Raw genomic sequence first — 15,606 nt, forward strand, 5'->3', positions numbered from 1 at the left:
ACGCTAAACCACTTTGGGGTACCCTGCACGAGTGCTGATTTTCTGGCGATGGCCTCGCGTGTGTACATCAAACTCTCTCTGGTTGTCGTTGGATCATGAGGATAGCGATTGACACGGCCAGACAAAGATGACGATCAGAGCACTACGGCAAATAGCAAAAGGCCAGGTGAATCTTCAATTGATCGCAGCCCCTCACCTGAGACTTTGTCACTGACCGCTTCCAGAATGGCCTCGGCGCATTCGTTCTTCAGTGCAAGAGGTTGGACTTCTTCTACTGCGACTGGGCCGGTAGCTCCAAGGGAATGAAGTAAGCCAACCCTCCTTACACTCTTCTATTTGAATTTGGTCTAACCTTGCTACAGCGGCTTCATCAAGTCCCTCCTCCCCAAGTTCGCCGCCGCCAACCCCCAAATCGAATTCTCCATCTCCCCCCGACCCGGCAAGCACCCCGTGGTCATTGGCCACTACATCAACGGCCGTACCAAGCCCATCTGCGTGCGAAACATGTCGCCCTACGAGATCCTGCAAAAAGCCGAGCTCCTCCGTGACGCCAGCGGCGAGAAGCTGAAGAAGACCAACAGGGCTGTCACCAGCACCAAGCCCAGTGTGCGTGGTATCTGGTCCCCGTACCACGGAAAGGGAATGGTGGTCTGAGACGAATGTTTGGATTATGTGTATATGTATCTGGAACAACTTGGGGTTGCCTGCTTGCCGCATTGGGTTGTGAGGAAACTGTACGATTTAGAGTAAGGATCTCCGGATGATAGAAGCGTCAATGATACCTGCTTCGCCGACATGACACTTGACTTGACTACAGTTGACAAAGAGAGAGGTTTATGGTCAAATGAGATATATAACAATGGAATTTTACGGATGGCTCGGACATTTGGCACCGAGAGTTCACAATAGTTCGATGTTCATGGGTATTTTTATTTCATTCATCATCTATCTGCTCTTCCTTCAAGACAGTATATCCTTGTCTGAAGGAGGCCTTTTACTTTTGATATTGGTTCCTTACTGCTTGGTGGCGTTGATGATGTCCACAACTAAGGTTATCAGTATAGATTCATTCAAGAAGCAACGGAAACAACTTACAGGCAGGCTTGAGGGAAGCACCACCGACGAGGAAACCGTCAATGTCGGGCTGCTTGGAGAGCTCGCCGCAGTTCTTCTCGTTGACGCTGCCGCCGTAGAGGATGCGGGTCTCGTCGGCGACCTTGTCGCTGATGCTGCGAAGGAGGTCTCGGATGGCCTTGTGGACCTCCTGAGCCTGCTCGACGGTGGCAACCTTGCCAGTGCCAATGGCCCAGATGGGCTCGTAGGCGATGACGATGTTGCTCCAGTCGGAGATCTGGGACTTGAGGGACTCGATCTGGGCAGAGACGAACTCGATGGTCTTGCCGGCCTCGCGGGTCTCGAGGCTCTCACCGCAGCACCAGATGACCTTCAGGCCGTTCTCGGTGGCGTACTTGGTCTTGGAGGAGACGACATCGTCGGACTCGCCGAGGATGGTTCGGCGCTCAGAGTGGCCGAGGATGGCCCAGTTGATGTTGCTGTCCTTGAGTTGAGAAACGGAGATCTCGCCAGTGAAGGCACCGTTGGGCTTGTCGAAGACGTTCTGGGCGGCGACCTCGATGTCGGGGCGGATGGTCTCGCGGACGAGAGAGAGGTAGAGGGCGGGAGGGGAGACGACGACCTCTGCAGGGACAAGTCAGTTGATGATGCTCAGAATGAGGGGCAACTGAGGGACGACGTGGAGGTGAGGGGCAGACATACCTGCGTTCTCGTCGAGGGTGGCGTTGTTGAGGTTAGAAACAATCTCCTTGATGGACGACACGGAGCCGTTCCTATAAGAATAACGTGTGAGCTTCTGGATACGGCTTCGTAGGACCTGCGGCCTTTTTGCTTCATGGAGGGGGAGGGGGAGGGGCAGAACAGCAACGGATTGGATGGCGGGGTAAAACTGACATCTTGAAGTTGCCGCCGACGAAGAACTTGCGAGCCATGATGGGCAATTGGACTATGTTGAGTTGAAAGGGGGAAAGGTGTTTTTGGTGAAGCAAAAGATAGAGAGAATGTGGATGAGAGAGAAAAAGAAGAGGTGTTGTTGAGAAGGGTAGCTAGCTGGTAAATAGTTGGATGTGGTGGTGGTACTAGGCCCGGCGCGCGTCCGTGTTAGTTGGGGCGGGCGGAGGCGGCTCAGGCCAGGTCCATTCATCAGGTCATGAACATGGATGGGCATTGACACGGACGGACAGGAACACGGAGGGGCAGTGATTACTGAAACAGTACGATTCTAGCACAATATGTGATGAGAATTGCAGCATGTCTCTACTGTTCTTGTGTTGAATACGGTATGCCCAACATCTTCAGCCATCATCAACCTCCCATCATCATCTACCGCCCACCAAGCACTTACACTGGCCCGGCGACACGGCAGAGCTCGGAGCGCTCCCAACACCCATCCCGCCGGGTCTCTCCTCCCGTTTCTCGCCATCATCCGCGGGGCCGTATCTCATAATACCCGAGGCTGATCAGGCCAGCTTTTTCCCAGCCGCGTAGACCCAACATCAGACATACGCTCGCCGGCCGGGTACCTGAAATCTCCAACGCAAACGGTTGCTGATCCGACTGGCGTCATAGTGGAGGAGGCTAAAACCACAGCGGCATCCCACCTTGAAAGGTAAAGGACCTCTGCACCGAAGCTTTGACCGAGCGAGCTTCGGAGATACTCACCGCTCAGCACAGCACGGCATACACCACCTTTACATACCTACATCGTCCCATACGCAGCACGTCCTCTCTCGGTGAGCCTCCGTGCCCGCGATCCAACCTCTCCTTGGACGAGTACGCACACCCACACCGTATCCTCCCGTGTGCGGCGCATCCAGGTCAGCACGTCCCCGGGACGAGCAATACATGGCCTGCAGTGCAGCATCTCACACTCCGCGATCCTGTCCCGGGGTCACTCTCCATGAGCTGCATCCTGTATAATCACCCTGCTTCTTCCGACTCCCTGCAGCTTTCACCGCTGCTTTTCCCTTTACCAAGTTTGAGATATCATCTACGATCCATCAAGTATCGGTCTTGGCTTCTGAGATGAGGCTGCGGCGAGTATCTTGACCCCTGGATGATCTAGCGATAATCCTCAGGCGACAAGACGCACTGTTCCTAGTTGTCGAACCACTATGTCTTACCGAATATCATGCCATGATAATCAGCCCCGTCAAGGCGCATCATTCTTCATCCATATAACACTCAAAGTTGTCCAAGAAGTAAAGCAATGCTATCAAATGACAAAATCCTATTCCCTAACAAAAATGTCTCTATCTGCTACCCTCTTGCTGTGATCAAAGGGGTCTGTCTGCATGTGTCTGTAACTTGTCCTCCAACTAACTAACAAAGTAAAAGAAGTAGATGTTTGAATCAATCTATCAGATATGTCTTTGTTCTCGGCTTCCCCCTTTCGACTCTCAAGTCGTCAATGTTCCCTTTCGCAAAGTGACCACATCCTCCTCCAAGCGCCGGTTCCGAAAAGCCGGCGGCGTTCTCCTTGGTAATGGATGTGGCCTTGGGTAAAAAAGACTCCGACGGGCTGGCAATGCGTCCTTATGGATGGGATGCTCAATCAGGCAGGACTGGCGTCTCTGCCGAAGATCCTTGGGCGTCTGGTTGCCCGGTCCGTGGGGTGTCTTGGAGATTCAGAAAATGGTCTCTAGATAGACGGTCATTCCGGTCTCTGCATGTGCACTCGCACGTTTCAAATGTTGATAAATCCTGGTAGCAGACAAGTTTCGCTTATCTGGGTCCGTCTGGTTAGCTCAGGGCTTGTGGCATAGATGTCAAGAGTCACTTACAATTCATTCAACCGGTGCCAGTAATACCGGTGCCAGCCTTGACCGAGTTGATGTGCTTGGTGAGCTTGATCATGGAAGTGAGGCGATCCTTCATGGTGACGATGTGCTGTTCGTTCTGGGAATCCTCGGGCTTGACAAGGGTCTGGAAGAGGTTCTCCACGGCCTTACGGTGCTCCATCCACTGGTCAAGAAGGGGCTGGGTCGACGACTCCTTGGGCTCCTGGGGAACGGGCATGGCCTTGACGGCCGCCTTGCGGCTGGGGGCGGTCTGAGTCTCGGTCACTTCAGTCTTGCGCTTACGTCCCTTGGAAGGCTGGGCGGATCCGTTGGTGGGCGAGCCACTGGAGCTTCCGTGGTCGTTGTGGACACGCTTCATGTGGTCTCGGAGGTTCCACTGGCGGGGGAATCCATTTCCGGGCACGGCACGCTCACATCCCTCGTAGACGCAAAGGAAAGGCTTGTCACCATGGCCATGGAGTCCGTGAGCCTCACGCTCATGGCGGAGGAGGCACGCAGTTGACGAGAAGCGGGCGCCCTCGCACGACTCGGCCTTGCAGCGGTAGGGCTTCAGGTGGGAGTCGACGAATTTGCTGACAGGTCAGTACAGTCACCAAACAAAGTTGGCAGGGTGTTTCTTACTCATAGTTGCACTTGAGCTTCTCGGCCTTGTGGTTGCAGCTGGGCTGTCCCTCCCAGGGGCAGTGGTAGAGTCCATCATCATGGGGAGCGGCCTTCTTGTAAAGATCGTGGTCCCTGGCGGACTCACCATCACTGTTCTGTCGTCGGGGTCCGGCAAAAGGAGCAGGCAGGGCAAGGGTGTCATCAAGCTGAGGCATCACCTTTCCATTGGCATCCTCGGAGATCAGGGGAAGGTTCCGGTCAAGGCTAAACGAATCGACGATGTGAGAAACCGATCTGGGAGTCACTGTGCGATGGGGTGATACATACCTAGGCGACTGGCATTGGATCTGAGGCGACGAGTTGGGGCTCTGAGTGGGGAACCACATGTCCTCAATGGTGTTGGGAGAGGAAGATCGGGAGATGGAGCTGGAAAAGCAGTCCCAGGGGCTAGGGGGAGAGTTCTCGGCAAGGCTGTTGTCAGGGCCAAGCTGCATGTGGGCTGGGACCACGTGGAGGGGGCTGGAATCCGGCAGGGAAAAGGTGGCATCGCCGTTCAGTCCAGTGTCGAGGGAGTATCCAGGCCAGTAGATCTGGGTCGTGATGCCATCGGCATCGGTGTCCAGGAGGCAAGTATCAATTCCCACCATGGCAGCACCGGTCTGGGTTCCAGTCTGGAAAGCGGAAGCATTACCTGTGAAGTCCATGTTGGACAAGTGTGATGATTGTGACAGCGCAGAGCCGTTGGATCTGTTCGAGTTAACCCTGGACATCGCTTGTCCACCTTGGGTAACGGGAGCAGTCCTGGATGCAGTCCAGTTGGTCTGAATGTCCTGGTGTCCTTGGGAGTGAACCCGGCTTCCTCGGGGGGTAGTCTGGCCAGATGTGAAAATGAACTCCTCGGCTTCTCCGGAATGGGCAGATCCATTGTCTGAGAAATCTTGAAAGTTCTGTGGTCCTTCTGCTGTCGTAGCCCACGACGAACCTGTCAAGAGGTCCGCTGATGGTTCTGTTTGAGAAAAAGAAAAGAGTCCAGATGTTGTCGAAGCCATGGTAGGCTGAGGGAAGCTGAAATCGCTGAGGAAAAGGTCAGTGTGTCGTTCACGACTACCCAAAATCAAACAAGAAAAAAGAAATGGCGCTGATCATGACTTGAATCAACTTTGAATCTGTGGAATCGGTTAGCCATTTTTCACTGCGTGGCTGCGGCGTCGTAGGTACAGACCAAGTATGACAGTGAGAAGCATGGATCTAATGTTAGATCTTGCTTTCTGTCAAGGTTCCTCGGGTGTCCGTTGAGAGCGCGGCGATGTCTCCAGTCGTTATTGTTCAAGTCACAGGTCGGATCCAGGCTCAAGCATCCAGTGTCGTGTCAAGGGTCATTGGCGAGTGGCGGCGAAGGTGTTGGTTGTGGTCAGGGTTCAGGTCAAGTGTATAGGCCGTTCAGTCTCAGCTTCCCGTATTTCGGTCAATCAAGTCGCTGGTATAGCAATTTGCAGTGTCGAGTATGGGTTCCAGAGTCGAGTGTAAAGCAAAGAGTCCTTGTCATCCATTGAAACCAGGGGATAAAAGCCAGCGAAAGGTCAAAGAGGCGTTCCAGAGACAAAGCGTGCGGACGCACAAAACAATCAAATTGGATTGTCAGATTCATGGCTGTTAAGCCTGAATGCTACCTTGATTCCTAGAGCGACCTTCCAGTGAGGGTGAGATGTTGATCCAGTGTGCGACATCCAGCTTGGGGTATCCATGCGGTCGATTGTCTCCTTGTTGTTGCCATGTCCCGATCTAGTCCCGAGTTCAAGAGTATCCATGTCCTTGGGTCGAATCCATGAAACCAGCAGTGTCCTGAGGCAAAACGAGGAAAAGAGGTCCGGACTTGATCCATGGGAAAAGCTGCGATTCAATGTACATCAACGGGCAATACTCACCGTTCGGTGGCATAAAGCCAGAGTGAAAATATCATTGTTTCATGTCCGGCTGGACAAGTCCATGTGAAAGATCCTGGCAATGGGTGTCGGCAATCCTAGGAGAAATGGGCCATTTGATCCATGTGAAGAAATCCCTTGGGGCGAGAGCTTGAAGTGTTTGTTGTCCGGGAGCGATATCCTTTGGTGGAAGACAGAGTGAAGAAGCAAGATGATTGATACATTGTTTCGCGCAACATGACTTCAAAAGCAAATGCAGACCTCCCAGGGAAGAGTAAAGAAAACAGTACCTGGACAGCGAGTGAACCTCATCGAGGTCAGTCGAGTTCTTGAAACCGGGCATGGTTGCCGTGGTCACACAGAGAGTAACAGTCATGGTATCCTCGGGGTAGAGCTAATTGAACTCTAGTGATCCAGCAGAGCAACGCGGGACGTTGTCTTGCAAGTTCAGACCAGTGGCAAAACTGTCGTCAAGTTGGTGTTGTTGTGCGACAGGATGATCCTTGGGCTGATTGGGTTGGGTTGCTTTGGTGTTTCCTGACGGAATGGCAAGCAAGCGTAGACAGATATGGTAGAAGAGGGTTAGAAAGAGGAGTAGTAAAGGATGGGTCGTCTTTGAAGGATCAGGCCGAAGCGAGGATTGTTGGGCAGTAAGAGGCGAGAGTTGGGCTGGAAAATTGAGGAAGTAGAAGTGAGACGTTGGGCAACGAGGGACCCTGCGGGTTTTATCATTGTCGAGGCCTGACGACTTGCCGGAGCCAGGTTCCACAGCAAGCGATGGATGCCAATGAAACTGCCGCATAGGATGGCCGCATGGATGAGTTGGCGTTTGTGATTTCAGAGCAAAGAGACCGGTGTGTTGGATTATTGCAGGGATATACGTCCAGGTATGGGCCAAAACGACAGCGACTGGCTCAACTTCCCTGATTTGGTGAGGGGCCTGGTGGAGAGCAGGCCCGGGGCGCGTCCTATCACTTGGCGTCAACTAGTGAAAGGGAGGGATGATGGTTGTCGGACAACGCATCACTGCAGGTGGTGAGCGCAAAAGGGAGCTGGACGAGGGTGAGCAGTGACAAGATGCGAGGAAAGGGCGGGACCAACGGGAAAGGCAGAGGCTGGCACCGAGATTGCGCGCAAGTCGTCATCCCGTCCTGAGAGTAGAGTTTGCATTATCAGCGTCGATCCTCATGAAGTTCGAGTCCAAGCGCTTTTCGAGAATATTAGTCTGCGAGGGCAGTCCTGGTATTGGACCTCTAAAACTTGGTCCTGACGATCTTCTCAACCAAAACACCACTGTTACGAGTCAAACGACGCTGACGATGTCGTCCCCTCTCCGGCCGGCCCGCCGCAGAAGAGACCACCCCCTTCATGCCCCTATCTCCTCCGGCCAGGTCGGCCAGGTCAGCGCGGGTGGATCAGAAGAAGAAACCATCACCAACCAGACTGCGTCCTGCGAACCAGCATGCAACCAGCGGCACACCGAGTTTGTCTCCCGTCACCCGGGTTGTGTATCCCGGTGCTCTGATTGCTCACAACGCAGGCCGTGCTGGGCGGGGTAGGTCTTGGTCGGCCACGAGCAGGCCCTTCGTTACGAGACTGGACGTACCTCAGAAAGATGCAAACAGAGGGCTACAGAAAGGGCCAGCGATTCGCCGAGAAAGCAGCCTATGACAAACAGCGGCGGTCAAGGTGGGTGAAAAGCGCTTCCAGAATCAGAGAGAACAAGGTGCGATAACAACAACGAGGAGACAAGAGACCCCAGACAGGCCATAGTCGCTCGCGTCGCTCGCTGTCGCAGGCTGAGTATCGTGTTGGTGACTGTGCCAAGACAGGGCAATCCAACGGTGCCAACGTTGCAATCCAACGCTGTGCTACGGAAGACGAAAAACTCTGTCGTTCACAGACAGGCTGATGCCTGCTGGTGTTGATGTGTTGTTAGTTTTTTATTGCCCACCTCAGTTTTGAGTTTGCTTTCCAAGGCAATGCAATGGGCCAGGCACTGATTCCACTTGACGACGGAAGGAAAGCATTAGGGGTCCTGCCAACTGAGGAAGGTCTCGCCCCACGTGATGACACGGGACAACCCGCTCCACCAACGATCCATTTCCAGCCCTTCCATGGAAGCCAGCATGGAAGCCCACCAACAAATGCGGAAACATGCCGTCTAACGACGCGTGGCCAAGTGCGGCTCTCTATTGATATCAATACAGTACATACAACAAATCTCTGCGTCGACTCTCTTCTACATACACTATGTATAGGTCCAAAAGATCTAATTTCGGAACTCCCACCCTCAACCATTTGTCAGCCCCAGGTGCAATGGGCCAACCGCTCGCCTTACAATCATGATTGCTCGAGTGAGCACTCAACAAGATGCTCCGCCGTGGCTCCAGAATGACGAATCCTTCTGAATCAGTCCTACTAAATGATTCCACGCCTCCAGCACTTCACAATGCACGTCCTAGTCCGAGTCGAGCTCTATCACGGCTGGACTCGCACTGCTTTCACCAGTCACACCTCCCGCGATCCCCTCATTCCATAGTTCCTCCAGTCCCCTCTCAATCTCCCCCTCTATTCTCCCAAGCACCCCGGCCAGCATCGCCTTGGCCGCTTGCCAGCTGTTGATGCCTAGCTCGCGGCTGAACAGCTTCATCTTGTCACTGTAGACTCCTCGCCACTTGGCCAGCTGTCTCTCCTCAACCATGTTGCTCGCTCGCCCTGTTGAGGCGATGGCGGCCCCAAACATGACGCACCACAGCCACAGCGCCTGTGTCCACACGCTCGTCTTGAGGTGCGCCTCGCCTGCGTTAACGTCATCGATCAGTTGCTCTAGAAGCCAGTCGATCAGAGTCACGTCAAAGTACTTGTGGCCCAATTCGGAGCACAGGTAGAAGAAGGTGGCGATGAAGCTCGTCCGGCTACTCTTGGGGTCTCCGTTAAGGATTCGCGGTACGTATTGGGTCGGATTGAACCCTCTCGATATCTCGTAGTTGAGGTTGAGGTCCTTGGTGTGATTCTGCCACAGCCTTGCTGCTCGTGAGTCGGTATCTTCCCACCAGCCATATCTCGGTGCCTCGCGAGGCGGCAACGCTGTAATGTCCCAGATGGAGGCAAACAGGAGTGCCATAAAGGTTGGTTGATATTCCGGTACGTTGACGAGCTGGCCCGACTTTCCGGTTCGCAAGCCGTCACCGACCCTATACATCAGCATCAGCAAAGGCGGAAATCAGAGTACAATCTGGCAAACCGACATCTTGAGCATCCTTTGGGGCAACGTCGGGACTTGGTCAGCGTCTCGATTCCATTGCTCGACTGCTGACCGGATACCCTTGAGGTGTCTTGACGAGGCATCCAGCTCTCCAATGGCGCCCTGGATCAATGTCAGTCTCATACGTTCCGACACTGCGTCCGACACTGCATCCGAAATGTCCTACCTCAGTTAGTGCGAGCGCAGAAATCGCCAACATGGTGTCTCCGCTCTGCGCAGTGTCTGGTTTCTGGAGTTGTTCTCTCGCGAACTGGTAGGTGGCGGCTTTGTGGTACAGGAACGGGATCCTGACCTCGTCCATGGACCCCGTAACCCAGGCCCATTGGCAGGCCGACAGCATCAGACACATGTGCATGTACCCCGGATTTTCGAACGACTTTTGGATCCTAGACGGCTGTCAGCTCATTGTATCGGCCGAACCATGAAGGTCCCGGGGATTCGGGTCACCGCACGCCGAGGATTCCAGTTCCCTGGCTACGGGTCGCTGGCCCCATACTGTGTATTGCGAAACTGATTAAGCACGTTAGTCAACATTATGCCGAAATCCTCCTCGTGCAGGCAGCTTACAGTGCTGCAGGAGGCGTTTTGACGGCTCCGGGAGGGCGTCGAAAGAGCCCCCAACATAGTTGTTGAGGATATTGATGAGACCTGGCGCTGGAGGCTCAGCCAGAGTCATCTGGGAGTTGCCAAAGGCCTCAAGTTCGGTACTGGGACCTGCGGCGCTGCTGCTGGATGAAGGTGAAGGTGAGGACTCATTGGATGGCAGCGTCTGCTCGGGAGTTGGATAGATGCATTCACTCCCCGTCTGGAGGCAATTGGTGCTACGCTCGCCAAAGGCCGTTAGTCAGTCTTACAAACGAGACCACTACAACTCGTCGGTCGGCGCCCAGGTCTGACGCGTGGCACGGCAGTAATGCAAGGCTCGTGTGCCCTACCATACTGCCGGATCGCAGCCTTGCATCAAGCCAAGGGTCCGAGGGAACGAGTTGCTGGAAAGTGAGGGGGGGAAGGGGAAAGTATAAGAGGTCGAGCAATGATGTATATGGTGGTATGGTGCAGCTGCAGCCGGGAGAGAATCTTCACGTACCATAACGGCTTTTGCTCATCGCAGCGCACATGTCTTCGTTTACAAGTCTGGCATCCATTTTTGCTCCGTCGATGAAATCTCCTCTTGCGTTCCTTTGGGGGAGCCATTCTCTTCTCCCGTGGTCATGAGGGTTAGTTACTAAGGTATTGTGGTGTTTCTTTGGCTCTCCGAAAATGGCAAAGGCTTAGCAACCTCGCCCACATGCTGATGTATGTGTCGGCTCGTCTATCGTCAAGATCCGCAGCCCGGCAACTCGGGGACAGTCGACGGGAAATATTCCACAGGAGGCGAGGTTCTGGTGGTGAGGCACGGTTGGCACGGTCTGAACAAGAGACAGGCCATGGAGGCATGCCTTCGTATTGAGAACCAGCCTTTGCCCGATTCCAACCAAGCCAGATGGCGGGATAGCCCCAAATAGAAGCCAGAGAGCAAAGCTCGTTTCCCTAGACGAGGCCTGCAGGGACCTTGTCCAATCAACGCACACTGATCCCCCCTAGACCCATGACTCGCTAAGACCCGGTGGCGGGGGCTTTCTCACCCAAACCCGTAGAGGCTACGCCCTCTGTCCGGGGGACTCGAGATCAGTGAGGCCATATTGGAAAGCAAAAAGGCGGCCGCTCGACATCGGGCTGCCTCGAAAGCGCATTGTCTCGCGCAGGGTGGATCTGCCCATGAGGAACATCCTACGTCACCGCTGCACGATGAGTGACAACCAACGATATGGAGCCTCATCTGGGACCAGGATAGTTAGTACAGCATTGGGAGGCTGGTGCGGTGCGCCCACCTGGAGCGGGAGCCTACCAACGGCCTCTGAAACGCTCGAAACGGTTCAAGAGGATGCAGATGGCACGAGACCACAGAGATTGTGAGCTTCACTATAGACGAGCCCTACATAGATTAAATCAGCCTTGCCAGGCAGACACGCTCGGCAGACACTCCAGACATGAAGATCATCATGCATATCCATCCCCCTCTTCATTCATGTTCTGATGTTGTTGGTGCGTCAACTAGCGTCGCCTCTGAATGACCGAGGCTCTCCGAAAGACACCAGGTCCGATCCGGATCGGACGCCCGTGTCGGAGCCCCGGGGGTGGACCCGCCTCGGAAGTTGTGATGGTATGCTGCCTACGGAGGATGGTTTGGTTCTCATGCGGGGCTGTGGTTATTTTGGGTGACGGGCTCCCGGTCGGGCATGTCAACAGGGGGTGGGAACAGGTGCATTAACGCGAGCCCGTACCAGGCGATAGCTCGTGTTTCCCTCCCTCATGGTGCCACGTGCTGCTAATTGGAAGCGGCGCAGGACATGGGGGAGCCCTTCAGCCCTAGGGAAACGAAACAACATAAACGCGACCAGGCACTGGCCCTTTTGCATCGCCAGGGCAGACAGATGTCGTCTCCCTCGTGTCAGCCATGTCTCATCTTTGGAGGCTGGCTGTAGGCTCGTGTCAGACTCGTTCTCCATGATGATTTTGAGGGACCCTCTAAGGGCTGAAGGGAGCGTTACGTCCGATGCCCTGGTCAATGAGGCGAAGCTACCTGTTTGTCGCGCCGTTGGAAGCAGAAAAATCACTGCTGCCTTGTCCGATATGCATCGAGACCAGGGTCGCAGCCGTTTTGTGGCTTGAAGAACGGAGGCAGAGGGACATTCTATTCCCCCGGACAGCCGGTTCTCAGTATATTGTGCTCATCCTTCGACCAACTGGCTAATTTAGCTCAGAAGCACAGAGGCAACGATATGGGGAATAACGACGGGGTTCTACGGATCATGGCTTGACAATGAGCCCTCGCATTGAAGCCCTCGTGACGATACCAAGCGGCATTTGTCAAGGTGGCGTAGGGGGGAGAGGGGACGAGCAGGTATTATTGCAAGGGATTCTATTTACGGATTCAAGGAAGGGATGGAGATACAGGGGGGGGGGGGCCTCGACGGTGCGTAACGTAATATCTTGAACCTCGATGAGAAGCAGGCTCTCGATCTGGCCTCCTCTGCTCTGCAGGTAAGCTCGCGTCCCATCATCTTGGGTCAATCACCTGACCATCGTTCGCAGGTTCGAGAACATCGAAAGGGGGACCAGGCCAGTCTCACCAAAAGGCGAAGCCGAGATTCTCGTAAAGAGGAACCAGAAGAAATGAACAAGGACAAAAATAGCCAGAGCTAGAAGGCATTGGGAACCGGAGACTTCCAAGTTTGGTCGAAATGCAAAATGCCTGCGCCCTCCCCCAGATCGAGAGGGCGCCCTACGAGCTGTCAAGTTACTATCTGCGACAATGTCTCACCACGGGATGTGGGAGGTCACGGGCTTCATTCGGCGTCGCAGTTGCAGGGCCAATCGTTGATACGAGATTTAACAATTCAATGAAACTCGCTTCTTGAGCTCTAATTGCTATTGTTCGTGTTAATGTCACAGTACGGCATTGGATGTATCTCATTGATCGAACGCCGCCGTTAGATCGAGACGGTGGCGCTCTAGTAGGCTGTCGAGAACGCCCCCCTATTAGCGGCCCCATCCAAGCCTTACCTCTGAATGAATAGTTAGATGGCTTCTTTCGTCAAGAACTTTTTAACTCTAAACACTCCGTATATCCGAATTAGAGGAACTGCCTCGGCAATGGATAGTTTCATGGTCTAGAATCATGGCAGTGGCAATAATGTAGGCATTCAGAGTCCAGCCCAACAATGATCAAGTCTGCTCACAATTACATACAAAGCTCATAATGGGGACATCATACACGGATCACGCTGCAAGAACTTTTGGTCTTGCTCCTTCTTGAGTGCTGCGGTCATGGTTTTGTCGCCGAGTTACGAGGTCCCCGTCTCACCATGCTTAACAAGACGCCTCACAAGGCAGGCAAGTGCCATCTTGCATCTCAAGCACTTTTGATCCCGCTCCTTGGCGCTGCAGATGCTTTGCTATCAGTCACTTACGAGGTCTCATCTCAGCTGGCAAGAATCATCCCGTAAAGGGAGGGGGGGCCAATGCCGGCGGGAAGCTCAGGTACGGGGCGAAATCAAGCGTCAGGGGTTGCACACCACCTCGAAGCTGAACATTACCGGCGATGCCAGAACTGCGGTTTCGTTTGTCGGGTAACCGTCGACTGCTAGATGTCGATACGAGTCTGTGGTACGGTATTATTCATTGATATTGGGAAACTCGACAGATCTATGACCAGTTACCGACGTTTGTGGCAGTGAACGTGGTGGCGGCTGCTAGAGTAAGGGGCATTGTTCACCGCCGGCTCCCCAGGAGTGTCCTTTTCTTCAGGAGATCACCCCTCTCCTCACGCCTTGGTCTTCTACGGGCTTCTCTTCCCCTCACTTTCAACAGCAATCCCGCCAGTGCCGACAGTCACCCTCACTTAGCGCTCAACATCACCTCTTGGAGCCCCTCCCTCGGGCAGTACCAAAGACCGATGAGCAGTTCTATAGGCCGAGAGCAGAATGCCGTCCCAGCAAGAAGCATGATCTGATCGCCAAAGATTTTCTGGGTGCTCCCGCCCAGCGGAGTCATTTCGCGAGACCTTCTTTGGTGTGTTAAGACCAGGGGTAATACGAAAGGGGGGGCTTTTAAGCCAGATCCTCGGATCTTTGACGCTTGGATGGGGTTTGGGGGATTTACAGGCTTGTGACAGCGGAATCTCGGGAGTTTTAAACCTTCTTGAGCAAGTAAGTTCAATAATGGGAGCGACGACACATGGTCGGAGGCCATGCTTTGTTGTTGAGCTTACGACAAGGAGGTTAAAGGTCGATAAGACGCTGCCAGGGGCCAATTTCATGACTTGGAGGGATCGCATAGGATGGTTCCGGGTAATTGATTGAGGAGGGCTCTTCTAACATGGCCGAAAGTGTGGTCCAGTCTGAAATTTTGCGAGCGGCTGGATCAAAAAGGAGGGATACGAGTGGTGTTTTCGCGAGCTTGAAGAGACACTGACCTTTCTTCCGGTTCAAAGCTCGCAAAGATCTCTCTTGGACCCAGGGGTGTAAGATATGAACATTGAAGAATTATTGCAAGAGCACTGTGTGTAGGTAATCGCATCGTCGCGGTCGTTGTGGTCGTTGTGGTTAAGTTGGCCCAACCTCACTGTTGACGGTCAAAGTATTTGGGAACAAATCGACATTCTACAAACAACTTGAATCCAAAACTCAACACTACCAGACTACCCTAAAGCATACCTCTCATTACATCCCTTTTCCATTACGGAACCCATTTTGAGAAAGCTATGCATTCGCTACGCAGTCATTCCTTATGATTACCAGAAGAACGGGAGTCTAATGTCAGCACTAGGCTCTCTCCGGTCCCTATCGTCCTTGTCTTGACTGCTCAAGTCTTATTTTGATGGAGAGAAATCCGTCTTATAAACATCTCGCAGTGATTTCAGAGGCATTGGTGGATGTAGCGACTTGATGAAATGCCGCCGGCTCCGGAGACCAAATTTCCTTCCCGGCTCAGACCCTGCCGGCCAACCGATGATCACCACATACAGCAGGATGTGGAAGTTTCTCACTATTCAAAGGAAACAACGGAAAGGCGGGGGAAAGGAGGAATATTGTGCCGAGTGTTTGAGAAGGTCGGTTTGGATTCTCACTTACCTACCTAGGGTAGGCAGGATGGGTCGGATATCCAGGAACCGAACCCAGACGGCAGCCTCACTTACTTGCCAAGAATTCGGATGTCAGGAGATTGGGCATGTTTGATCGGACGGTTGATGTGAGTGGGCAGAAACTCTGTGTGGTGTAACGGTTGGTCCGATGCCCACAGTTGGGCCTCGATGAGATCCATATCAAGATTTCTCTGAGGGGGTTCAAGGATCCTTCCTTGCCAGGATGTGATGTGATATATGTGATGGAACTCT

The 15,606-nt window shown here is 53.6% G+C and overlaps 4 protein-coding genes across 4 annotated transcripts; 1 reads left to right on the plus strand and 3 right to left on the minus strand.

Moving 5' to 3' along the window:
- Positions 1–102: 102 nt before the first annotated feature.
- On the plus strand, positions 103–795 carry NECHADRAFT_100223 (mitochondrial 54S ribosomal protein MRPL51). The gene is made up of 3 exons (XM_003051829.1): positions 103–166; positions 225–307; positions 363–795. The coding sequence occupies exons 1-3, from the start codon at positions 128–130 to the stop codon at positions 652–654; spliced, it is 414 nt and encodes a 137-aa protein (XP_003051875.1). The 5' UTR covers positions 103–127; the 3' UTR covers positions 655–795.
- A 121-nt stretch (positions 796–916) lies between these two features.
- tpi1 (triose-phosphate isomerase) lies at positions 917–2,108 on the minus strand. The gene is made up of 4 exons (XM_003052289.1): positions 1,969–2,108; positions 1,777–1,847; positions 1,096–1,698; positions 917–1,046 (listed from the first exon to the last, which is right to left on the minus strand). The coding sequence occupies exons 1-4, from the start codon at positions 2,004–2,006 to the stop codon at positions 1,015–1,017; spliced, it is 744 nt and encodes a 247-aa protein (XP_003052335.1). The 5' UTR covers positions 2,007–2,108; the 3' UTR covers positions 917–1,014.
- A 1,652-nt stretch (positions 2,109–3,760) lies between these two features.
- Positions 3,761–5,527, minus strand: NECHADRAFT_92941 (uncharacterized protein; the record flags this gene model as incomplete). The annotated part of the gene is made up of 4 exons (XM_003052290.1): positions 3,761–3,820; positions 3,901–4,447; positions 4,497–4,772; positions 4,863–5,527. The coding sequence occupies 4 exons, from the start codon at positions 5,525–5,527 to the stop codon at positions 3,761–3,763; spliced, it is 1,548 nt and encodes a 515-aa protein (XP_003052336.1).
- Positions 5,528–8,861: 3,334 nt separating this feature from the next.
- Positions 8,862–10,862, minus strand: NECHADRAFT_38914 (uncharacterized protein; the record flags this gene model as incomplete). The annotated part of the gene is made up of 6 exons (XM_003052291.1): positions 8,862–9,597; positions 9,652–9,770; positions 9,835–10,054; positions 10,121–10,178; positions 10,236–10,489; positions 10,756–10,862. The coding sequence occupies 6 exons, from the start codon at positions 10,860–10,862 to the stop codon at positions 8,862–8,864; spliced, it is 1,494 nt and encodes a 497-aa protein (XP_003052337.1).
- Between the last annotated feature and the right edge of the window lie 4,744 nt (positions 10,863–15,606).

This window comes from Fusarium vanettenii, assembly GCF_000151355.1.
Source record: "Fusarium vanettenii 77-13-4 chromosome 4 genomic scaffold NECHAsca_3_chr4_2_0, whole genome shotgun sequence".
Lineage (NCBI taxonomy): Eukaryota > Fungi > Ascomycota > Sordariomycetes > Hypocreales > Nectriaceae > Fusarium > Fusarium vanettenii.